This window comes from Natrix helvetica, assembly GCF_964273705.1.
Source record: "Natrix helvetica genome assembly, chromosome: 3".
Taxonomy (NCBI): domain Eukaryota; kingdom Metazoa; phylum Chordata; class Lepidosauria; order Squamata; family Natricidae; genus Natrix; species Natrix helvetica.
This window is the reverse complement of record NC_138549.1, coordinates 88311904-88337331: the sequence shown is the minus strand read 5'-3', so window position 1 is coordinate 88337331 and position 25428 is coordinate 88311904. Positions and strand designations below refer to the sequence as shown.

The 25428-nt window shown below is 38.5% G+C and overlaps 1 protein-coding gene across 2 annotated transcripts in view; it reads left to right on the top strand.

The window, feature by feature from the left end:
- The window catches only part of BRDT (bromodomain testis associated), a 53713-nt gene extending 28285 nt beyond the window's left edge, over positions 1–25428 (top strand). For both annotated transcript variants that reach the window (XM_081949300.1, XM_081949299.1), the window contains exons 3-20: positions 755–892; positions 1869–1998; positions 3702–3859; positions 5360–5716; positions 6664–6792; positions 7677–7853; positions 10936–11105; positions 11186–11481; positions 11593–11691; positions 12869–13009; positions 14511–14572; positions 14740–14923; positions 16233–16342; positions 17209–17356; positions 18763–18902; positions 22291–22496; positions 23836–23998; positions 24574–25428. In XM_081949300.1, coding sequence (XP_081805426.1) covers positions 755–892; positions 1869–1998; positions 3702–3859; positions 5360–5716; positions 6664–6792; positions 7677–7853; positions 10936–11105; positions 11186–11481; positions 11593–11691; positions 12869–13009; positions 14511–14572; positions 14740–14923; positions 16233–16342; positions 17209–17356; positions 18763–18902; positions 22291–22496; positions 23836–23998; positions 24574–24642 — 2877 coding nt within the window. In that variant the 3' untranslated portion in view covers positions 24643–25428. The remainder of the gene's footprint in view (positions 1–754; positions 893–1868; positions 1999–3701; positions 3860–5359; positions 5717–6663; positions 6793–7676; positions 7854–10935; positions 11106–11185; positions 11482–11592; positions 11692–12868; positions 13010–14510; positions 14573–14739; positions 14924–16232; positions 16343–17208; positions 17357–18762; positions 18903–22290; positions 22497–23835; positions 23999–24573) is intronic.

Genomic DNA, 25428 nt, shown 5'->3' with positions numbered 1-25428 from the left:
CTACGTCCCACTCCGGTCACCACCACCCCGGCTCTCCAAGGTCAAACACATCCCTGATGCAGCCCTCAATGAAATCGAGTTTGACACCCTGTTCTACACTAATAATCCCTAGAAATCTGTAATTTTCCAAAACTCAGGATACACTTAAGCATCATTAAAATGAGACTCCTGAAGGTCACAGAAACATAGTGACGCTGTTCCTTTGCTGTTTGATCACAAATGATGTATGAGCTGGCCATGATTACAGTTTGAGAATCTTTTGTGCACACACTGCTGCTTATTGGGAAATTACCTTTTGGTGGAATTCAAGTACAGATCATCTTTGACTTATGACGGATCATGTAACAACTATTTGAAATTTTAAAAAGATTTTAAAAATCTAAAAAAAAAAAAATTAAAACTGGGAAAAGAGACAAATGAAATTCTCTGGTTCAAACATTACTTTTATCTTACTGGATATTGGTAAATTGCTGTTCTCTTAGCCCCTATATGACTGTTCGCCATTAGCTTGTTTTGAGAGTGGTTACTTGTATTTACTAATGATTTGGGTTTCAGTAGGACTTTAGTTGATTTATTGTTTTATGTTAAAAATTATTGCAGGCAGCGACATTGTTCACATGAGAAATCCTTCTCAATCTCCCCATATTCATGTCACGTATGTAAGTCTTGGACTTACAAACTATGCTCTTTAAATCTACAATCCTCATGTGTTGTTGTTTTTCCTCTGTTTCTTATTTCTTTTTAAAACATACAGGATTATTATAATATTGTAAAAGAGCCCATGGACTTGACCACAATTCAGAAACGTCTGGAACATCAATACTACACATGTGCTGCAGAATGTATTGATAACTTCAAGACAATGTTTGCAAACTGCTATTTATACAATAAGGTATCTACAATGGATGACCATATCTATAAATATAAATATTTGTGACAAACGTTTGGTTGGGATACAGTTAATCATTATTTACAGCCTTTGTACATCTGTAAAACAAAGGAAAGCTGAAGTAAGACAATAAGCACAGTCATAGTTTCATTTAGTGACTACTTCATTTAACAAATGAGCTGCCAGGCCCAATTGTGGTTGCTAAATGAGGACTACCATGTTTCCCCCAAGATAAGATAGGGTCTTATTTTCTTTTGCCCGTTGAAATAAGCACTAGGCCTTTTTTCGGGGAGGTCTTATTATTTTTGAGGTGCAGGAGGCAGCGAGCGTGGTCACCTCATGACTGCTGCTGTGTTGCAATATTTTCGGGGAGGGATTATTTTCAGGGAAATAAGGTACCTGTATTTGGGCTTCTTCAACACCACTTGTTGCCATTATGAATTGGTGAAAATGGAAGTGATAAAGAGGCCCTTTCCTTTTTCCTAGATAGTTTTCCACTTGACTATTAACTATTTTATTTCTTTTATTGATTCTTTATTTCTTGTTTTCTTTTTCTAGCAGCCTGTTTAATCAATTCCTATTCACCAAGCAAACATGTGCATTTTGCCTGAAAAATGCATTTGCAGAAGCTACATAAGATTGCCTAATGATTTGTCTCAAACTGTCTCTTTTACCTCTTTCCACCAATTTCTGTCAATCATATCAGTGTATGGATTGGGATGATCTTACTGTTTTGATGAGAAGTTAGACTGGTGTCAGTGATTCTTAAGTTCAAACGTGTAAATAAAACCTCCCTCTAAAAAATACTTATAATCCCGAGTGACTTCTAAAAAATTTCAACTTTTAGTATAAAAGAATATTTTCTTACACATTCAGAGAATTGAGGGCTTCTATACCCTGAGTAATATAGTGGTAAGATCTAGCAGCTTTATGAGCAATTTTACCTTGGACAGTAATAGGCTCCAACATTATCTTGCAGCCTGGTGATGACATTGTTTTCATGGCCCAAGAACTCGAAAAAGTATTTCTGCAGAAAGTTGCTCAGATGCCCCCAGATGAGAAAATAGTGGTGACCAGTAAAGGGAAAAAGGGGGAAGGAAGCACAGACGGTAAGAAATGCTTGACTTGATATTTCTAAACAGATTATATGGCTTGCTAAAGTGTTTTTCTAAAATCTCAATAGCTGGGCAGAAGCCTCTCAAAATGCAGTTGTTTGGGGGGGGGAGTATATGGTGACTGTAGACAGTTTGGTATTTGGTCTTAGCGGTTTTTGCTGAATTACTGAATACTGCACTTTTAAAGTTGAAATTCTCGAATAGTTCAGGAAATTGAGGTGGGCAACCATATACCTATGGAGGGAAGAGCAGTGAAATGTATTGTACTTTTAAGCCCACCTGCTTATAAATAAAAATTAAACATTGATCCTGTAATATTTACATTTGAAAATACAATGGTGTCTTTTGTAAGAACGTCTCTAAATTATTTTGTTATTAAACAGGATTAAGATTAAAAAATGGATTGGTTCCATCACTTGAGCATAATTCTGTACAGTAATAATCGAGCAGACCATGTTTTCCACATATTCTAGGGTTACTACCAGGGGTGGGTTCCTGCCAGTTCTAACCTTCTATAAAAGAGGTTCCACAAATCTACAGTGCCGTTTAGAACCGGTTCCAGCTTCCTTCCCCCCCCCACCAAACCACTCTTGCCCTGCCCACCGCTCACTGATTGGCTGGCTCACCAATCGCCCCGCCCGCCTCTAAGAGTCCTATCTAAACTTTAAAGTCTTAAAGCTGTCAAGTTTGAACACCCCTGGGGGTTTTTTTCTAAAGGGTTAGGGGTTCAAGGGTCTTGTAACTTGACAGCTTTCAGACTTGCATGCTTCAAATGCCAGAGTTCCTGAGCTAACATTTTGGTTGCTAAGGAAGAGCGTTGTTAAGTGAGTTTCACCACATTTTACAAGTTGGCCAAGCCCACCCAGTCATGTGGCTGCCAAGCCACTCCCACACGGTCACATGGCCGGCAAGCCACTCCCACCTGGTCACATGGCTGGCAAGCCACTCCCACAAAGGCGGCCACATTTACAGAAGAGGTTCTAAAAAAATTTGAAACCCACCACTGGTTACTACCGGTACTTTCTTCTTCTCTTTCTGTCAAACTGGTTTTTCTTTCTCTCTTCTTCCTTACACACTAAACTCTTAAAGAGAGACCAGATTATTTTTATCCAAAGTCTGATTTATTTATTGGTATTAAAGGTTTTTTGGCATTAGAGCCTCAATTGCTAGCTCATTCCGATAATTCTTTCTCATAGGTTTCTCCCATTTCCAGATATCATGCATAGTAAAGCTGCACATCATACCCTAGTTGCTAACATTTTGTAACATATAGCTACATCTTTGGTACTTATTAGATAATCATCTGCATTCAAATTAGCCATGATAATTATCTTCTATTAATGTGCCATTCTTTAGATACTACGGTAATATCCTGTTTGTAGAAACATCATCATTTAGGAACCAATGACCCAAATGATGTTTCTTTTTTCAGTCATATAAATATTAAATATCCACAGTTGTATTCCTATTGGAGTCTATAGCACTCGGGTTTTCTCTTGTTTCATGCTAAAGTAAAACAGATAGCTGTGGTTATATATAAATGCTATAGTTTACATTTTAGTTATTATATAAGATAGTATAGTCTTGTGGGCTATGAAAGCGGGGGGAGGGGGGGATCAGAATGGAGAGTCTAGCCTCTTTATGTGTGAATGCTACCAGGAGCCCATTACTAATACCCTATCACTTTGTTTTATTAGCTGCTGAGCAATATGATGCCAAAAAATCACAAATTCAGCAGACAAAAAAATTCAGAAAAATCAAGCAGTTCCAAATGAAAGCAGTAAACCCACAACTGCACACCGCACAGCCTTCTCCTTCTTCGAGTGTCACACCAACATCTGAAGCAGTTATCAAAGTAAGATTATATATATATATAAAACCCAGCCTGAAGATGGCGAGTGAGACCTTGCTGAAACGTTGCCAAGACAATCTCAATCTTAACACGGGAAGAGACCCGAATACAATAAGACCAGCATATATATGTATGTATGTATGTATGTATGTATGTATGTATGTATGTATGTTACAACCCCTGGTATGCCCAAATATGCCCAGGTTCAAATCCCAGTAAGGGTATGGCTAGCTGATGAGAGCTAAATAGCTTGAAATAGATCCATACTAGTCTCCCTTTATTTATTTATCAGCACAAATGCAACACAAATAACAAAGGCAACATTAAAAATAATAGCTTTCTGTCTGGATGGTCTCTTGTGATGAGCCAATAGACAGAAAAAGGAAGCAGTATGCTTCCTCCCATATTTGGACATACCAGGGGTTGTAACTCAATACATACATACATACATACATACATACATACATACATACATACATACATACACACACACACACACACACACACACACACACGCATGATTATCCAAACCTTTGCCTTGCTTGAGCCTCATTAAGGAAAGAGAAATCATTTTGTGCTGCATACAACATATATTATGTACTGGCAGTTAATGTATGTAAATAAGAAGCTTCTTTTATTTTCATTTTTAAAATTATCTTGGGGGGCCACATTATTAGCTGCCAAGGGTCGCATATAGCCTGTAGACTGTGAGTTGGACATGCCTGATCTAGAGGGGCATCACCTTGAGGAAGACTGTTTTAGATAAGCACTTATTGCTCGAAGTAGCTGGTCTTTTAGAGGCAAAAGAGGTATATGTCTAGTAGGATCAGACTGTAAAAATGTAAATATTAAAATAGTATACAATGAGGAAATGTTATATCCATTCATATGCTCATTTTGTCTCTTTCCCCCTACCCTCTCACTCTCTGAAACAATGGTACACAACAGTGTTTAGGCCAAAGAACAGTCTTTAAATCTGAACATTTTGAAAAAAGTGTTTTTTACATACTTGAAAAAAATATTTTTTTAATTTTATTTTGACCAAAAATAATGAATGGCTTCAACTAAAGTATTAGTAAGTTTCTTATAGCATCTGGGGCAGGGGTGGGTTCCGGCAAGCACTATTGCCGGTTCCCTCATGTGCGCACTGCATACGCATGCATGCTTGATGCGCAATGGGTGTGCATGTGCAGTGCTGTTAAAATTGTTCTGCGCATGTGCAGAACTGAAAAAACAAGATGGTGGCGCCTATGGCGGCGCATACGGTGGCTCCTGGGGAACTGGTTCGGGGGCGTGGCAGGCCTGGGTCGCTGCCGGTTCCAGCGACCCAGGCCACCAAACCACTACTGGTTTGGCCGAACCAGTCCAAACCGGTAGGAAGCCACCACTGATCTGGGGAAGAGGAGGATTTTTTAAAAAGCTACCTATTATAATAAAATTTTGACTGTCTTAGTCCAAGGATCTTAAAGCAGATTTTAAATGTATAATTCTCTCTTTAATAAGCCATGTTCCTGTAATGAAAAGGGTGTAAAACGGAAAGCTGATACCACTACAGCAACTCTCACTGCAAGCAGCGAATCTTCTCCAGTGCTCCTTGAACCCAAAATAACCAAGATCTCCACTGGAGAAGAGTTCCTGTCCGAAGAAGCCTTATCAGATTCGTGGCAGCCAATTGAACCCACAGAAAATATACAGCTAATAGAACCACTGGAATACTGTAATGAAATTCTTATAGAATTGATGTCAAACCAGCATGCTGCCTATGCTTGGCCATTTTACAAGCCAATAGAGAGCGCTGCCTCGGACCCCGAAGAATATCTCAATATTATTAAATGTCCTATGGATCTTGGAACAATTAAGGTAAGCGGAGTTTGGCATCATAAATGGAATTGATTGCTCTATACAGGTGGTCCTCAGCTTACAACCAGTTGCTTAGAGACCAGTCAAACTTATGATAGAACCAAAAGAGGTATTTACAATCAAGATTCAAAATTCCAGTGGCGATCCTCCTTGGCAGTCATGTGATCACATTTTGGTTGCTTGGCAACCAGCCTGTATTTACAGTCATTTGCATCATCCTTTGGTCACATTATAAACTTGAGTACAACCACAAACAGCACAACTTACAAATGTAATTCTGGACTCCAATACTGCCATAAGTAAAGGATCACCTGTATATTATGTCATTTTAAAATCAGTGTGTCAGGTAATAGTCGGATAGCCATTACTTTTCTGCATTAGCACCAATCTGTCATTTTCTGTACTATCTGGCATCCAGTGAAATTTGTGAGACTGAAAGAATGTCTCAACCTGATTTGGATCAAAGTATTGTCGTGTAAGAGGTGATGCCATTGTAGTTATTCCGTGCATTGTCTTTGTATAAACTAAAACAAAATATGGTAGTATAGTACTGGTGCAGAAACCAAAGGCTTGGTACAGATCCAGCGAAAGTGAAGGTCTGATAAAAGATGAATTTTTAAAAAATAGTAGAAAAGCAAGATATAAGACGATATGGAATAGGTAGTCCAAAGGTGTTTCCAGCTGTTGCTGCAATAGTGGTGTGGATATCAAATTGAGAAGCCTATTGAGAAATACTGTCTCTTGGAAAGTGAAATTAAATATATTTATTCTATGTTTGGGAACATAAGATGTGTTGTAAATGGGAGGCTACAGAATATGTTAACCCTGGTGACCATAAAGCTTGACACTTTGTGTGATTTTGCTTACTCAACCTTCTCATTCAGAGCGCTGATATCTCTCTATTGCTATAAGATACCTGACTGAAAGAATTCTTCTATTTTTCACAGAACAAACTGGACAATTGTGAATATAAAGACACACAAGAATTTGCTGCTGATATCAGGCTAATGTTTATGAATTACTATAGATACCATTCTCCAGATCATGAAATAGTGTCGATGGCAAGAAAACTTCAGGTGAGTTATGGGGAAAAGTAATACATTTCTGGGATCCCAGTGAAATTACAGTAAGTGTTGTTGTACAAGATAGTATATAGCTGGGAATTGTTGCCTGAAATAAATATTAAGTTGCCCTCTTGAGTTCCATTTATATGAACCTGCCCAACTGGCAATTAAATTGAACTTCTATACTGGTTATGATGCAAGAGTGGGTAGGTCAGCTTGTGAATGAAGGGCAAGCTACTTAGTACACATACATATCTCTTCTCTAGCTACTTATAGCACATCTATATAAGTGGTGGGTTTCAAATTTTTTTAGAACCTCTTCTGTAGGTGTGGACTGCTTCGTGGGAGTGGCCTGCCAGCCATGTGACTGGGTGGGCATGGCCAACTTGTAAAATGTGGTAAAACTCACTTAACAACACTCTTGCATAGCAACCAAAATGTTGGCTCAGAAACACTGACATTTGAAGCACGCAAGTCTTAAAGCTGTCAAGTTACAAGACCCTTGCACCCCTAACCCTTTAGAAAAAAACCCCCAGGGGTGTTCAAACTTGACAGCTTTTAGACTTGTGGACTTCAACTCCCAGAATTCCTCCTCTCGCTCTTCATCTCTTCATCTTGATGATGTGCGGATGGGCGGCGGGGGGAGGGAGCTGGAAATGGTTCTAAACGGCACTGTAGATTTGTGGAACCTCTTCTATAGAAGAGGTTAGAACTGGCAGGAACCCACCCCTGATCTATATGTCCTCCATTCTTTATTGTGTGTCAGGGGCCACCTCTGGATTTTGCTTATTTTTTGTTGCTCGTGCAACATAGCACTTTGGGTTAAAAGTCCTAGACTGCAGAAGCCCTTGGTCATGGAGAAGGTTTTTAAATCTAGCTACCTTTCTTCTGTGAAGGATGTATTTGAGATGATGTTTGCCAGAATTCCAGATGAACCACTTACTGGTAGACCTCTGCTGCATTCCACAACAAGGAGTCCCACTTCTGTATCAAGTGATAGCAGCTCTAACATCTCATCTGATGAAAGCTCTGAAAAAGAACAAGCGAAACGCCTTGAAGAGCTCCAAGATCAAGTAAGTGGCTGTGTACAAAGTTCTGTCAAAAGAAGAATTTGGGGTTCCAACTTGAGCAGGGGTTGCGCAAGAATACATAAAAATGAGATCCAGGCAGCTGTGAAAAAAGAATTATTTATTCCCCAAAGCAAAGAGATTTGCCCACAGAGAAAATGGAGCACAGAGAGATTGTTTTATAGGGGGTCCTTTGTGTGGGCTTGATGGGCATGCTGGTTCTAGTGTGTGACACATGAGGTGTGTGGGTGTGTGCATGTGTTGACCCTGGAGAAGAGGTTGATTAAATCAAGTGAGGTAGATTGAGTCTCTTTGTTTGAACTGTGAGCATTATAATTGCATTTATATTGTGTTTATTGAGTTTTGTGTGCCTGCTTGTGTGTGTTTACAATTTGAAATAAGTGTTTAATAAGACACTTTTTTTGGAGACCTGGATTAGTTAACATATATGATTCCCTATCCAATATTTCTAACATAATTATATACATTTATACATTCTTCCCACAGTTCCACATGGCTATATTTTGCTTCCATTTGTGGTTAGTGAAAAAGATGGGATCATGGGTGGTGTAAGGGGAGAAAAAATGTGTAAGAAGGGAGAAAGAACTGTGTTGAAATAACTTCCTTATCGAACACAGCTAATAGGAGATAAGAAATTAACTAGATATTTAATGACATTAACATTGTCTTATTATAGAAAACAAGGCATTTCTGTATTTTCATTCCTACTTTGTGAGAAAAAATTATGCATTTCTTACGCAATTTCACAACACAATGAGATCACTCGTCTATTGCATAATCATGTATAGCATGAGCTTTTTAAAAAGTCAGCAAGATGTAACTAGGGCCACTTCACTCATTATACTACAGCTTTGCTTACTTAATCCTCATGAATTATAAGCCTAATCAGGTATATAAGAGCAGAAAATCAACCCTACAGGAAGGCTGAAATCTACTTTTATTGAGAGTGGCTACAGTAACTTGGAAGCCCCTTCTTATACTCCTATGAATTAGAGAGGTGATTGTGGACTTAAGGTTTGTTTCACACCTCACTGCTTTGGTAACAGATCTTCTATATTTCCGTCAAGGTCATCTTCTTTGCTATTTTCAGAACCTTACCTTGCACATCAACGCACCGAAGGAAAACAAAAGGAGTGTTCAGGTGTTTTTAAATAACATTTATTTAAGTAAATGCTTTACTTGGGCTCATTCCAGCGGAAATATTTATTAGTAAACAATTATGTTCTGTGCTAACCTTTCATGCTGGCAAGGAGACATAATTAAGAGGAAGGTGCCAAGATAGAAAATGCTGTAGCTATTGAAACAAACCTTTTCTTTGCTTCGATACCTGCTATTCTCTTTGGCAGCAAATATCACTTTGGGCATTTCTCTCCAGCAAGATGTTAAATTTTTCCCTTTAAAAAAAGTCTATACATGTTTCATAATACTTCAAGTTGCTCTCCAGCTAAACAAGAGCCGTATTTCCCCCGCACACCATCTGTTTGTTCATAGAAACTGTGTTAGTTCCTAAATATTACTGAACATTCCTTTCTAAGAGAAAAACTAGAAATGGGAAACGAAGAGATGAAAGGTTTGGTCCACACTATATGGGATCATCTCAGTATTCTTGGACTGCAGGCTAGTGAAGCAAATAAGAGGAACAATTTGAAGAAAATACCCACTAGCCTTCTTGATTCTTTTCTAAGCTTCCCTACTAGCATTCAATTTTAATCTATGGCTCTTTTGAATAACCCTGGGTTTCCCCCCCTCCCCCCAAAATGTCTAGTCCAAAATTTAGGAAACTTTACCCAAAAAGGGCGGGGTAAAGGATTCTCAGCCATACATCCTAGCAGTTTCTTATCTACCATCTATTGAATGCTATCTATTGAAAACCCTTTAACCAAGTTTACTATCAATGCTATACCAGTGATTCCTCTCACTATTTTAGAACCAATAAGACCCAAGTCACTTTGAGATACGCAGGAATGTAGCACAGATTTGCATTCCTGCATTCAGAAGCAGAAACAGCTCTACTTTACTGTTTATTTAAAAGATGCACAGCTTTCTTCAAGTGCAAAAACTGCCTGACGCAACTAGTGAACTCAAAAGGCTGGAACCTTGGTCTCTGAAGGATTACCCAGCCTTTTCCTTATCCAAGCCAACCTTTAAAAAAGCAATACAGTTCAATGCTTCCTTTGGCAATAGTGTTCAAGCTCAGTTGCTATGCAGAAAAACTTACTTACTTACTTACTTACTGACATCTTAAATTTTTGAGTCTATCTAAACCCAACCAGTTCCTTGGCAGCTCTGTGCCAACTTCACTTGAATCTAAGTTGCAGGCAGCCATAACAATAAGGAACATAGGTTAAAAGGGAAGCCTTATGCGCTCTCTCTTTGCCTTTTACTCACAATTAGTCATTCTCTCACCTTCCTAAGTGGAACAATTTGGTCTGTGGCTAACACACCAGTCTAGAAAGGAGAAGAGGGAGGAGTAAAAAAAAGTCATCAATTGCAATCACATGACTGCAGGACACTTGATGCAATTGCAAGCCATTGCCAAGTGCCCAAATTTCAAACACATGACCATGGGGACACTGTAACTACCAGGACTGGTCCCAAGTATCCCTTATTCGCTGTCAGAATTTTGAATAGTCACTGAATTGGGTAGACGTGAAACTAAGACTACCTGCAATGTAATCACCTATAGTGTAAATTCTAAATACACCTGTTTTCTTTATAGTTTACATAGTAGTACAGTACACATTTCTATGCAGATTTTTAGTCATGCAGGTCATGGTTGTCCCAAAGGTTCTTTTTCAAAACGCAACTGAACTTTGTTTACTGTGAAGACGTTTCGTTTCTCATCCAGGAAACTTCTTCAGTTCATGAAGAAGTTTCTTGGATGAGAAGCCAAACGTCTTCAAGGAAAACAAAGTTCAGTTGTCTTTTGAAAAAGCACCTTTGATACACTAAAAGTTATTTCACTAATTGCTCAGGTTAGAGCACTCTCAGGAAATCTCACAGAACACTGCAACTATGAACAGATCAGTTTTTTTATTCATGTTCCTCTTTCTGTTCCTCTCTCTAGCTTAAAGCTGTTCACCAGCAATTGCAAGCTTTGGCTAAAACAACCGTGCCCAGATTGAAGAAGAAAGGAAAATTTAAGAAAGGAAAAAGGAAAAGCAAAGCAAGAATCCAGCCCACGATTCAGAAAAGCAGAAAAATGAAGCAGCTGAAGAAAAAAATGGCTTTGAACCTGTAAGGCTGGTTGTTGGCATGAATTTGTACTCAAAGCAGCTGGTCCCAGAGTTAATGATTGTTTATTCTTTCTCTTGCAGTCATTCCAAGAAAAGCCAACAGCAAGAAGAACTTGCAGGACTCAAGACTGAGGATGAGGATACTGCCAAGCCAATGACTTATGATGAAAAGAGGCAATTAAGCCTAGACATAAATAAACTCCCAGGGGAGAAGCTTGGCAGAGTGGTCTATATTATTCAGTCAAGGGAACCATCACTGAGACATTCAAATCTTGAAGAAATTGAAATAGACTTTGAAGCTCTCCAAGCTTCAACGTTACGGGCACTGGAGAAATATGTCATGACTTGCTTGAGAAAAAGGCCCAAGAAACATTATGGTGTGTTATACAACATGCCTTTAAAGGGGGAGGGGAAATTGTATGGTTTTTGTTTCTAGATAACTGCTTGGATGTTGTTTCTGATTTCCTTCCTCTTCCTTTTGTATCTAGCAAAAAACCCCAAAGACCAATTTACTTTAGAGAAGCCACAAGCTCAGAGGTTGCTGAATGTCAGCGGCCTGCTTTGCTCAGTCAAGCAAAATGCAAAATGTAAGTGAGCCCTCCCTGATGAAAGAATGGTGTGGGGATCTTGATCATCGCCTTGCACTTTATCCAGTATTTATACTTTTCTGAAATGGGCCAGATGAATTGGTGTTCTGTTCTGTGGCAAACATTATTAGCTTAATAATGCCAGTTAACTCCATATCAGTTGCTTTTGTTTAAATGTTGCTCGTTATTCCCAACACAGCAACTTTATTAATAAATCAGAATAGAGCTAGAAGGCACCTTGGAGTTCTTCTAGTCCCAACTCCCTGATCAAGGAGGAGACCCTATACCAGGGGTGTCCAAACTTGGGAACTTTAAGGCTTGTGGACTTCAACTCCCAGAATTCCCCAGCCAGCCATGCTGGCTGGGGAATTCTGGGAGTTGAAGTCCACAAGTCTTAAAGTTCCCAAGTTTGGACACCCCTGCCCTATACCATTTCAGACAAGTAGCTGTCCAGTCTTTTCTTAAAAGCCTCCAGTGATGAAGCACCCACAACTTCTGAAGGGAAGTCATTCCATTAGTTATTCGCTCTCACTGTTAGGAAGCTTCTCCTTAATTCCTGGTTGCTTCTCTCCTTGATTCGTTTCCATCCATTGTTTCTTCTCCTGCCCGTGGTACTTTGGAAAATAATTTGATCCCCTCTTCTTTGTGGCAGCATCTCAAATACTGGAATACTGCTATCGTGTCACTTCTGCTCCTTCATTTTTCTCGACTAGACATACCCAATTCCTGCAACCGTTCTTCATATGTTTTAGTCCACAGGCCTTTAATCATATTAGTTTATCTTCTCTGTATCTTCTCTGGGCATGTTTAGCTTAAGAGAAAGAAGGACTAGGGGAGATATGATAGCAGTGTTCCAATATCTCAGGGGTTGCCACAAAGAAGAGGGAGTCCAACTATTCTCCAAGGCACCTGAGGGTAGAACAAGAAGCAATGGGTGGAAACTAATCAAGGAGAGAAGCAACTTAGAACTGAGGAGAAATTTCCTGACAGTTAGAACAATTCATCAGTGGAACAGCTTGCCTCCAGAAGTTGTGAATGCCCCAACACTGGAAGTCTTTAAGAAGATGTTGGATAGCCATCTGTCTGAAATGGTATAGGTCCCTTCCAACTCTACTATTGTATTGTATTGTATTGTACTTTTTGTCTCCTTTAACTTTAAGTTCTCTGTGTCTTACAGCTGGAAAACATGCTGAATCAAAAATCTACGGAAGGCCTAGTCGACTAAGTGAAAGCAGCAGCAGCAGCAGCAATACCTCCTCTGTGTCTGAAAGCACCAGCAATGATTCCAGTTCATCTGACAGCAGCAATTCAGAATCAGGTTTTTATTAAGATTTTTCACATAGAATGCTTCTGGCAGACTTCCTGTAAAATATATTATCTTTGACCTAGAAAGCTAAAGTCCTGATTTACTTCACACACACACATACTGTATATACTCACAAACATATAACATTATAATATATAATAGTATATATATAATCTAAGGAACATCAAAGCTCTCTGTCCAAAACACTAAAGTGCTAGGATCAGCTAAGATTCTGCACAGGACTCTCAAATGACCAGCCTCTGGTAGAGGATCTGAGATTGAAGAAGGGCGAGACCACCACCATAGTGCTGAGAAAGAGGGGTGAAAAAATCAATGTGTGTGTCTATTTGTCATCCATTGTTTCTTGTCCTATCTTTAAGTGCTATAAAGAATACATTGCCGCCGCCTCTTCTTCTTCTTCTTCTTCTTCTTCTTCTTCTTCTTCTTCTTCTTCTTCTTCTTCTTCTTCTTCTTCTTCTTCTTCTTCTTCTTCTTCTTCTTCTTCGTGACAGCCCCTCAAGTATTGGTACATTGCTGTCACATCATCTCTAGTCCTTCTTTTCATTAGACTAGATATACCCAATTCTTGCAACCATTTTTCTATGTTTTAGTCTCCCTAATCATTTTCATTGCTCTTTTCTGCACTCTTTCTAGAATCTCAACATCTTTTTTATATTGTGGTGACCAAAAGTGGATACAATATTCCAAGTGTGGGTGTACCAAGGCATTATAAAGTGGTGCTAACATTTAACATGATCTTGATTCTATCCCTCTGTTTCTGCAGCCTAAGACTGTGTTAGCTCTTTTGATGGTTGCAGCACACTGCTGATTAATATTTAAGTGGATTAATTTAATTTTCCTCCTACAGGGCTGTGTGTATTAAACTTTCATTATAGATTTGTGAGGCCTTGGACAAATTTCCTTCTTGTGAATTTTCCAATTCATCAATGGATCGTTGTGGGCTTATTTGGTATTAATGGCAACTTTTAGTCAAACTGCTGCTTCAATTTCTCTAGGGAGAAGTCCACAATATTGGTCCTATAGTTGTGCTGTTGTAAAAGGAACAAACGGGATTGGTAATACAATTTGTGAAGACATTGGGGGTAGAATTCTTGGGGGTGTCTGAGCATGGTTGTTTCATTGCAGATGTTTCATTACTCAACTAGGTAATAATATCAACCACCAAGCTCAGAGACCCCCGAGTTCAACCCTCAGCTACAAATATTCTCTTCCAATGATGTTAGATGTATCAGGAATCCCTATATAGTTTCTTCACTGCAACGTAGAAGTCAGCTATGTCTTCAGTTATCTGAACCAGAGCTTTGAGGAGATGTGCAAAATGTGGGAAACAAATTGATGGAATTGTGAGAAGTGCCCAATTACATCTTAGAAAAACCTTGTTGGAAGTGCTACACATGATAGAATTATGGAATAATAAGGCTTTACAACGAATACAATGTCTGATAGCGAAATATATGCATGCTATAAACTGGCTTTTGCCATCTTTTTACAGAAGCATACACAACAGATAATGGAAATGGGGAAAAGGATTTGTTTTGCAGAGAACAGCTTAAGGTAAACTTTTTTTCATTTTTTGAGCCCTAAATTCTTTCATTTTGGGCTTCTCCGCTGCTCCTGTTCCTTCAGATTTCGCTCTCACTGAAAGACCAGTTTTTACATAGAACCCTTGGCATAAAAGATTCACCAAATATGTATAATGATTTTCATTCCTTCCACATCAGATCCAACTGCATCATCCAGAGATGTCCTGCAATGTTGTTCCTCAAATATGGAACCCTTCACCTCTTAGCAAGCTGCCCCAAAGAGCAACCCAAGCCAGGGCCTCTTACCAGTTACTGCCTTGCTCTCGGCCTTTGCAGCTCAGTCCTCTTAAACTACGAGAACAAAGCATTGTTTCTCCTTCAGGTAAAATGTTTTCCAGGAATTCTCATGCACCAGTAGGATGCACTCAACTGGTTTTTCAGAGCTGCTCAAAATGCGTATTTTGTTCACTGAGAAAGTGGAAAAGTGATATTAAAATTCTGCTCCTGCTTCTTTGAGAAGGGCAGGTATCACAATGGATCTGCTGGTTTTTTGACTGAGAGCTCACTGGAGACTTACAAGCATCTTTGGAACATTTGCCAGAATCAACAACATGGACCAGCAAAACAGAAGCATATGCTTTAAAATAAATGTTATAAAGTGCCTTTTAAATTAAGGGGAAAAGTGGGTATGCCACTCAGACACAGTACTTACATACTTTTAAAGTAAATATATGCAAATATTCAGTATAGATAGATAGATAGATAGATAGATAGATAGATAGATAGATAGATAGATAGATAGATAGATAGATGATAGATAGATATAGATATAGATATAGATATAGATATAGATATAGATATAGATATAGATATAGATATAGATATAGATATAGATATAGATATAGAATATATATTTGTGTTGTATTTGTGCTGATAAATACAACACAAATATAACAAAGGCAACATTAAAAATGTGGTTTTCTGTCTGGATGGTCTCCTGGAGTGAGCCGATAGACAGAAAAGGGAAGCAGTTTGCTCCCATGTTTGGGCATACCAGGGGTTGTGACACAATACATACATACATACATACATACATACATACATACATACATACATACATACATACAACAAATGTACAATGTTGTTGCTGTTTTTCCAAGAGAAAGGGAAAGTCCTATCCCCAAAGATATCCCATGTTCAAACAGCTGATGGAAGGAAGCCACATGTGCCCCCATGCATCCAACGGATTGTGTTTTATTCACAATCTATCTGAAACTTGTTTCAGCTCTTTGCAGGCCTGCCATCCAAAAACCACTGTTATTTTGGAAAATATTTGGATGGATTTCCCCTCCCTGCCCCACACTTCTTCTCAGTTTCTTCCTGAAGCTCTTAGATGTGCACAGTTACTTTATGTATCAGCAAATGGGGTACGTTGTGTGGATTTTTATGTGCCTCCCTTCTTGGAGACATGTTTCATATAGCTCTGTCCTCTCCTTCTCAAATGAAACCTCTGGGATTGGGACGAGGCAGTTAAAAGAGGTCCTGCACATGGGGTCATCAAACTCAAAAGCATTAATTGACTTGGAGCAATGCAGAGTTATGAGTTTGTCACGTTATAATTGAAGCTGTCAGGGTGAAGAGATGCAAGATGGGACGGGCGTCGTTCTATGTGTTTCCCTTCCTTCTTGCAGGTATAGTCGCCGTTGTGTCACCCCTGCACTGCAAACCAGTTCAAGAGACAACTCAGAGTGATGCATTGGCAACCCAGGCTTCTCACAACCCTTCTTACAAGCTTTCAGAGGTGGATATCACTGATAACCTTGGGAAATGAAAGTGGCTCTTTATTTAAAGTATATTATATATTTCGTATACATATACATATAATTATACACATACATAAAACACCTTTTCAGTGACTTGATATTTTCAGTGATTAGCCTTTATGGAAGACGTTTAAAGGAGGATAGTTTTGGTGGGCAGAGTTGCTGTATCTTCACACATGGGTTAATACCAGTGGTGAAATTCAATTTTTTTTACTACTGGTTCTGTGTGCATGGCAGGGGAAGGATATTGCAGAATCTCCATTCCCACCCCACTCCAGGGGAAGAATACTGCAAAATCCCCATTCCCACCCCTCTGGGAACAGTCAGAGGTGGTATTTGCCAGTTCTCCGAACTACTCAAAATTTCCACTACCAGTTCTCCAGAACCTGTCAGAACCTGCTGAATTTCACCCTTGGTAAATGCCAGGTCTGAGCCAGAATTTCCCTTAACCCAATTAATTATGATGAGTTACTAAAAGTTACTTGATTAGAAAGAAATTTTATTCGTTTGTTTTCTTCTGCATTAGAAGGAAGTGCCCTGACCCAACACGGGGGGTTTTGGAGTAGGAAGGTTAGAGACAGAGATAAAAATCCCTTTGTATTTCAAAAACTTGGTTTCCAGGAGTCATGAAAATAAGTAGCATTACACCATCTCTAAGCATTTCAACCTTAAGTTTCTATTTGTTTCATCCATGAATGAAGCTTACCCTACATAAATGGGTAGGGATGGCCAGAGGGAATACAAAAAGGCATGTCAGCCTCTCCATCTGTAGGCAAAACCATTATAGGATGGATGACCTCTACAATTGTGATAGTTCCTTTAAGACTTTACAACTTTCCTATAGGTACCTTGTTCTTCCTCTTCAAATAACCCTTTGGACAACAGGAAAGATATTCTGAAACCATCAATATTGCATCAGCGGCTTCCATCTGCTCTCCAGGTTAAATCCTCTATGGGAGTTGCCAAAATAACACCAACTGACCAGGAGCAAAGTATGTATCAGCTACCAATATTAACATCACATATTAAGTATCAAGCCAAATCAGTGTTTATTACAAACAAAGACCAAACATATTAAGTGTGGTTTTATATCACCATTACCACTCTCCCAAAACAATAGGAAGCTCAACCATGACTACATCGTACCTGCCCAATTTCAAAATGTAGGGCATGATTTTACAGGCAGACAAAGGATATGCAGGTGGGGGCAGAATCAAGTATCCCCACTCTGGGGGAGAGAAAAGGTGCAGGGCTGGAGGTCAGTTCCTGCAGAGGGGGGAAATGGAAGTTCTGTAGAGCTGGAGCATTTTGAAAGAAAAAAATAGGGGTGCTATGTCTTAACGCAGTCTGCCATTGGTTCAGCTTCTGATTGGCTGATAGGGTGAGAATGAACAGGTTGGGGCTGAGTGTTCAAGCCCCTATGGAAGTACCCTAAATATTTCTGACTCATCGTGGGAATCCAAGAAACTTGGGTTTTTCTGGTTTATCTCCCAATTGTTAGCTAAAATTGATAATCTACAAGAATTATGAACAAAAAGAAATAAGAGTGGGATTCAGTGCTATGTGGAAATATCCAGATATATATTCTATAGCCTCAGGGATATACCAGTGAGTTGATTTAAGAAGAAGAATGTTAAGACCATTGTGCATTAAAACTACGAAGCAGTAACTCTGCATTGTTTGTTAACCACTCTTAGTTACGGAATCCCACCACTGCCCTCAAAATGTGCCTACTTAGAATGAAATATAATTGGAATGGTTAAGAAGCATAGAGCTGCTACTAATTTTATTTTTAGGATTTTCTATTGATTACCTTGGATTTATGTGCATATCAGTGCAACTTGATTTAAAATAGCGCCATTGTTTCGCAGCAAAACAATACTTTTCAAGGGCTTTATCACTTCACATGTTGCTCTTTGTTCCTTTAGACAAGGAAAGCAAAACAATATTAAAATTTGTAGCATCACTAGATGTAGGGGATGGCTTATTCTTAGGGGAGAAACTGGTAGCAGTTGTCACGGAGAGCTTTATATTAAATATAAGGTTCCAGGCTTTTCCTTCCTTGGGGAGCCAGGAAAGACCATTACAATGGTCCGTGTTAAGGGAGTAGGGGGAAAATGTGCACCTTCTACACTCAGAAGGCATCTGAAAACAGAAAGCTGTAGTCACATAGGGCATTTTTATTCTTTGGCTTACTTGGAAACTATGCCAAGTAAAGAAGGGATAAACAAAGCTTCCCAAGTCTGTCAAATGGAAATATACCCTGTAATTTAAACAGACAAGAATGCTGAAATTGATAGCACTCGAATGAAGAGCTCTCTCTAATAACAAAAACTAATGGAGTACATCTTTGCCCTTTTGAAAGCTCACTCTGTCTCTCCTCTGGCTTGAATTCCAGGCATGAAGGCTAGCTTCCCAGATGGCCATTGGCGACCAAGGATGACAGAATCTGCAGGTGCGACTGTTACAGAAAACTGCTCTGATAACTGTGAAGATAAAAAAAAGAGAGAAGCTAAGCCTCAGATGCCTCTAATAAAGGTAAACGTGCTATTTTCTGCAATATCTTTGGACATTTATTTTTATTTTGTTTTATTTTCTGCCTTTGTTATTTTTACACATCACTCAAGGCGCTGAGTTCCTCCTTCTGTTTTTCCCCACAATACCCACCCTGTGAGGTGAGTTGGGCTGAGAGAGAGTGACTGGCTCAAAGTCACCCAGCAGGCTTTCATGCCGAAGGCAGCAGGACTAGAACTCAGAGTTCTAGCCAGGTGTCCCCAACATGAGACCATATTGGCTCTCATTACTGCATTGCTCACATTACCAGATAGGGCCACATAAATAACAAATAGAATCTACTCCACCCTTTCTAGTCAGTTGACGTTGTCACCAAGCACTTTCCTTCACCCTAAACCTGGGCTTCCTGCAACTCTAAACTTCATCACTGCAGCAGGAACAAATGATGGACATAGTTGAGCACTGCTGCTAAGAGATCTGGAGGATGTACAATCTCAGTTTGCTTCTTCAGCTGATCGGAAGGCATGTTTAATAATGCCCAGAGCATACCATACAGGTGCAGACAGCATTCTAAGACATGATTAGCATGATCTTGGGAATGCTTTACATTTTGATGGAGATAGTTGTTCTCAGCCACAAACAATTATCTCCATCAAGCTGGTTTGGACCGATGCACAATGGCTCTCCACAAATTATATTTTGTAGCCAACAAAAACGTCACACTGGCAAACTCATTGTGTATCAGTTGTTGTTTCATCTAGTTAGAATTCATTTTCTCTTATTTTCTGTCTTTCATTTCTTTTTGCTCTTCCCAAAGAGAAATGGTAGGATGTATAGGTATATTTATCTCCCAAAGCACATCTATGCAGAACTTTCTTTGACTCTGCTGAGTTGTTTTATTACTAGTCACAGTGAATATAATTAAAATAGTAGTGTCAGCTGATACTGTACTATTCAGCAGCAGCGTGATTCCTCTATATTTATTGAGAAATGAGAAATCCATTTTTTTTAAAAAAAAGTTCCCTACAACTTTGATTATAAACTTTATTCTGATAATTATGCATTTAGTTGCTTTTTGCTTCTCATAGTCATCACCTTCACTTAGCAAACCCATAATCCCTTGTGGGGTGGAGTCTGGGCAACTGAATGGAGCTAGCATAGTGTTTTAATGGCTGGATGCCCTTCCTGTTGCCAATGTAGTGTTTTGTTCAGCAGATATATTCTCAGTGTGCCCAGAGAGAGAAATATCTGCCTCTACCTAGGATTGAACTCACAGCCTCCTGATAGTGAGGCAAGAGCTCTACCTCTAGCCCCCACCCCACAACTGCACATTTTGTTTCTCACCGTGTTATTGATAAATTTGTATTCCTGAAAGCAAGACAAGTTGCATTTTTATTGTATTTTTAAGTTTGAATTTAGTTAATAAAATAAACAAAGAAACTTCTTTTAATAATGTCTTGTCTCTGCTAAAACAATTACAGATCCACAAGCCATAACAAAGCAGAGTCTAAGTAAGGCCCTTAAAAAATCTTACTTTTTCTTCATCAATCGATCCTAAACAATCCTAAACAAATTGATATTACAATTGCAATTCAAGTGATAAATATTGCAATTCAAATCAAGGTGGGAAGGAAGGAACAATTAATGAAGTGAATCAATGCAACAGCAATACAGTTTGGATTTTGTAATTTTAAAAAAAACAAGGGAAGAAAGCATATTTTAGGGGAAAGAACTAACAATAAAAGTACCGTAATAAACCTGAAAGCAATTGCATGCTTCAGCTGAAGTCTGAAAAATAAGTTGATGGCAAGTTGCTCTGATTTACACTCATATATATCAATAAGTGTAATGATATGGATCAATATATCAATGGTATATACTAATATATATTACTATAACTCTAGATATATATTGATATACGGTATATACATTGAGCCAATTTGGTCTAGTGGTTAAAGCACCAGACTAGAAACCAGGACACACTGAGTTCTAATCCTATCTCGGGCATGAAAGTCAGCTGGTTGACTTTGGGCCAGTCATGGTCTCTTTGCCCAGCTCACCTCACAGGGCTGTGGTGGTTGTGAGGAAAACAGGAGAAGGAAGAAGTATTAGATATGTTTGCCATCTTGATCTGTTTATAAAAATAATAAAGGCAAGGTATAAAATAAGTAATTACAGCAGAAATATTTGATAATCATTCTAACAGACTTCTGGATTTCATATATTGTCCTTTAGAATGATAGAATTTGCAGGGCACTTTGTCTACAAATAAATGCAGTCTTAACAGAGAGAGACATGGACCATCCAACGATGGCCTCAATTCATTCTCTGTATTTTGGAGCCCCGTGTCAGCCTCCATTTCAAGCAGAAAACACTTGTCACATTATAACATCAGCACATACACACACACATACACACAAGATGCAAATCAGTGGCTTGGAAATGTTCCTCACAGTAGTCAAATCTTTTTTTTCCCCTTTAAGGCCTCCCTCTAACAGTATACTTAGTTTGAGAACATCTGTAAGAGGGGGGAAATCTTATTTCCTTCTAAAACTGGCCCACGATGACTAGGAGTTGCCATTACTTCATTGGATGCATGTGCAGCCTTGCAGGCTATTTCTGTCCCTCCTTATCTTCTCCTGGTTTGTTTGCTTTGTGGAACTAAATTACTGCCTTTCTCAAAGAAGCTTCACCTAGGAGATTTGTTTCATATATTTACAAACAATGTTGTTAATTTTAAATAGAGTCAAGTGAGGGCATTTCGATGTGGATTCTTTGGTTATGAGTGATCTTATACCATTATCTCTGTTTTGTTATTTCTGATTCAAATAAAGCATATGTAGGATGTCAGAAAGGTCATATTTTAATCTGAAGTCCCTGAAGCTTTGCAGAACCTCCAGAGAGGTCAATTTGCCAGGAGCTGTAAGTTGTTTCAATTTCTTTCCAGCTCATGGCTGGAGAACAATCACATCCATCTGCCACCATAGGATCCCCATTTCAACGGAGCAACCATGTCTTGGTGGTTTCATCTTACAGCTTGATCTGGATAGGGATTTACCAAGGAAATGCATACAGTGTGAACTAGTAATATTGCTGTAAGGGGATGAGGCATTGAATGCTGATCTATGCACTTTCTTATTGAATAGCCAGTAAGAAAAAAATTGATCTATTCATGCAGATCTTGGCCCTTCAAGTTCAGCTACAATAAACACAATTGTAGATTAGCTTCAACTGCTTTAGAGATTGGCGAAGGAATATGGTTGATGATGTAGAAACGCTCTGAATTTATCAGAATATAATAATTGCATTTTTTTAAAAAAAACTACTGCTATTTATCTTTGAGGAATCCTGTCAGATGTGGAAGACAGTTATCTGCTTGTGTTTAGAACTACGTTGCTGGTTATAATTGCAGGATATAAAAGTCAAACATGCAGATTCTTGGACAAGTTTAGGTAAAATGGTGAGTGTTCCAGTCTCGGTCAAATCCTCCAACGAAAGCTTCCGACAGTTTCAAAAAGTTGCGCTGGAAAAAGGAGAAAGTGAGTGGGCTAAGGAACGAAAAAAACGATTGGAACAAGCGGAGAAGAAGTTGAAAAAACATCCTCAGGAAAAAGAGAGGTTGGTAATTCCATAGAATTAAACTGAAAGGCTCTATTTCGCATGTCTATTAACTGACTGCAGCAAGTAGCTTCCAGCTGCATTGTTTTGTAGATCTGTGAAACTGAGTCTTATGTAAAAAAAAATATTTACAGTTAATAGCAAGAGGACATGCTGGTAAAACAGCAAATGTTGAATATCCTATTCGGCATTCGCCCCATTTCTAAATATAACTGGGTTTATAGAAAGCAAATTGATGGTTGTGGAAACTACCACTCAAGCTGGTGAAAATGTGGGACAGCTTCACTGATGATAAATATAAAAGTGCCAACCAGGTTTTCATACTGTCCTCTGGAATCCGCAGAATCAAGACTGACAAAACAAAAGGTCTTTCCAAAACTTTTACATTTAAGCGCCCTTTGAATTGGTGAGTTGATGTCACCATGCACTTGAGTTGCTCTCCCCAATTCTTTTTTTTTTTAATTCATCCTCTGAGTTTCCTTGACTAGAATAAATTGCCTATCCTATGATTTTTTGACTCAGAAATTTAATGGGCTTCAGGAGAATTAACTCTCATCATCCTTACTAGCATAGAATTGTTCTCCAACTGGGGTAATGTGACAGTGACACAAGCATTTGTGTGAGACTCAAAGAAGCAAACTACTCATTAATAATGCATACTTAACATTGTCACTTTTAATTGGGGACAAGCAACGGTACTCTTGAGTTACGCTGCTGAGCCAAACTGTCCTCTAGGGGGTTCTCCCCTTGCTCTCCGAGTATTACTCCTGGATTACTTACCATTTGATGACTGATGAAGTGCTTTAACAATATTTAATTTTGTTTTAGCTTCCCAAAACAACGAACAGGCATTCTCCCCACAATCAATTCATTATGCATTTTTTATGTTTATCATTATTCATGGTAATCCTGTTTCCTTCCTGAGGAAAGGGTGCTAGGTAGCATCTCCCCAGGGCCTGCTCTGCCCAGGTAGTCACAATTCTAATACCAAACAACATTTTTCACTGCAAGGGTAATAGCAATGTCTCTATATTTGTCCACTACTATTTCAGCAATTCAGGAAAGTTTAGTACATCTTTATTTCCATTTCCAGGATATTTTGGGAGGGTGAGGGAGCTTGCATTAAAGTTATGCTTTCATCCAGTTGGCATATAGTGGTGGATGCATCCAGTGTGCTGATTTTTAAGACATCCCATCGTCCACTGTAGGGACAATGGGTAAATCACTGTACAAAATCACTGTTGATTGTAAGCAACAGATACGCTGTGTGTCTTTCATTCAAATGTAAAGTTTGCATATCTGACTTCCTATACAAAAGTTGTTGATTATTTTTCTTTAGAAACAGTAGAGAAAAGGATTTGAAACCCACAGCAGGAAAAGAAGGCTGTCCCATTCCAAATATAACAGGATCTGGAAGAGAGCAATCACACCCAGCACCAAATCATGTCATAGATCGTAATTTGGCAAGAAAACTGGAGCAAGAACGTAGAAGAAGAGAAGCGGTAAGCCACCGCTATCAGCCTAAAGCAGGGTCTCTTTGAACTTGGCAGCTTGAAGATGTGTTGACTCTAACTCCCAGAATTCCTCGGCCAAGCATGCTGGTTGGGGAAGTTTGGGAGTTGAAGTCCACAGACATTCCACTGCCAAGGTTGAAAAATGCCAGCTTAAAGAATGCTGGTCCCCTAATACAATGAAAGAGTTAAAGAGAAGCTTCATTTATTTGGAATGAAGTCAACAGACCTTTATTGATGTAATTGTCAGAAGAACTGGCTTAGAAATTGAGGCTGAAGAAAGTTGAGGGATCATTTTTTTTGTCTGATCTTAGCTGTTTCTTTTCCTTTGCCCTCAATTACTTGTAAGAATGTACCTTGCAACAGGCCACTGAAAATCAAATATAGCTCTCAATCCTAAAATCATTGTGCACCCACAAATTTATTGTCATTTTCCCACATTTGCTTTTTACAGTTGAAAAGTTAATTGCATTATTGCTCAGAATCCAATTCTACTGAATCCAGCAACATTTATTTCAATCTAAGTGTCTTTCCCTCCCTAAATTCCTTGTTGTTGTTTTTAATAGTTGAAAAGCACCATTGACATGAATTTTCAGAGTGATGTTATGGCAACATTTGAAGAAACTCTGCAGTGAAATGGAAATGGATGATTACATTGCTTGCAGTTCTTCAAAACTGGTTATAGATTGCAGAAAAGAATTGATCCTTGATATTGGAGTACCACTATTATTATTATTATTATTATTTTGAAGAGCTAGTATATAAACATAATTTCAGTTTTATAAAATTACATTTGCTTATTAAAATCAAAAAAGCCCATGTAAACTTCCATGGCATAATTGGTCAGCCATTCTGAGGAAGTATTCTGAGTATTGTCATAGAAAAACTAAATGTTTTGAAATGTGTTTTGACAACATTACAATTAACCCCACTTTTTATTTTGGGGAGTGAAGAATTTAAGGAAAGGTATTGATGTGTGGGCTCAAAACTGCCATTTAAATACATCTAGAACAGATATGAAGGCAAATATAATTTTGGGGAAAAAACTTAAATCGGAAAGTTAACTGCTTTTTGACATCTCCATTATATTCTGTACATATAAATGCATTTTTGTTATGCTTAACATTTTAGTAAGAATACCTTCATGTTAATTTTTGTCTGGCTTTGATTTTTAGTTAATATGGTGATTAATTTTTTTAAAGTGGCAGTTTAGCATTATTTTTAGCTCATTTAGAACTCTATCTGACTTGAAAAGATAAATCCTTTTTTCTTTCTTAGTAAAATCTGGAAATGAATTGTAATTTTGTTTTCCCTGTAGTTTACATTTTTTTGTCTTGAATACCATCTTGCTTTATTTGATAACAAAGAGCATTTATATTTACAGCTTTCATATGACAATAAAGTAAGTTTTCATACTGAAA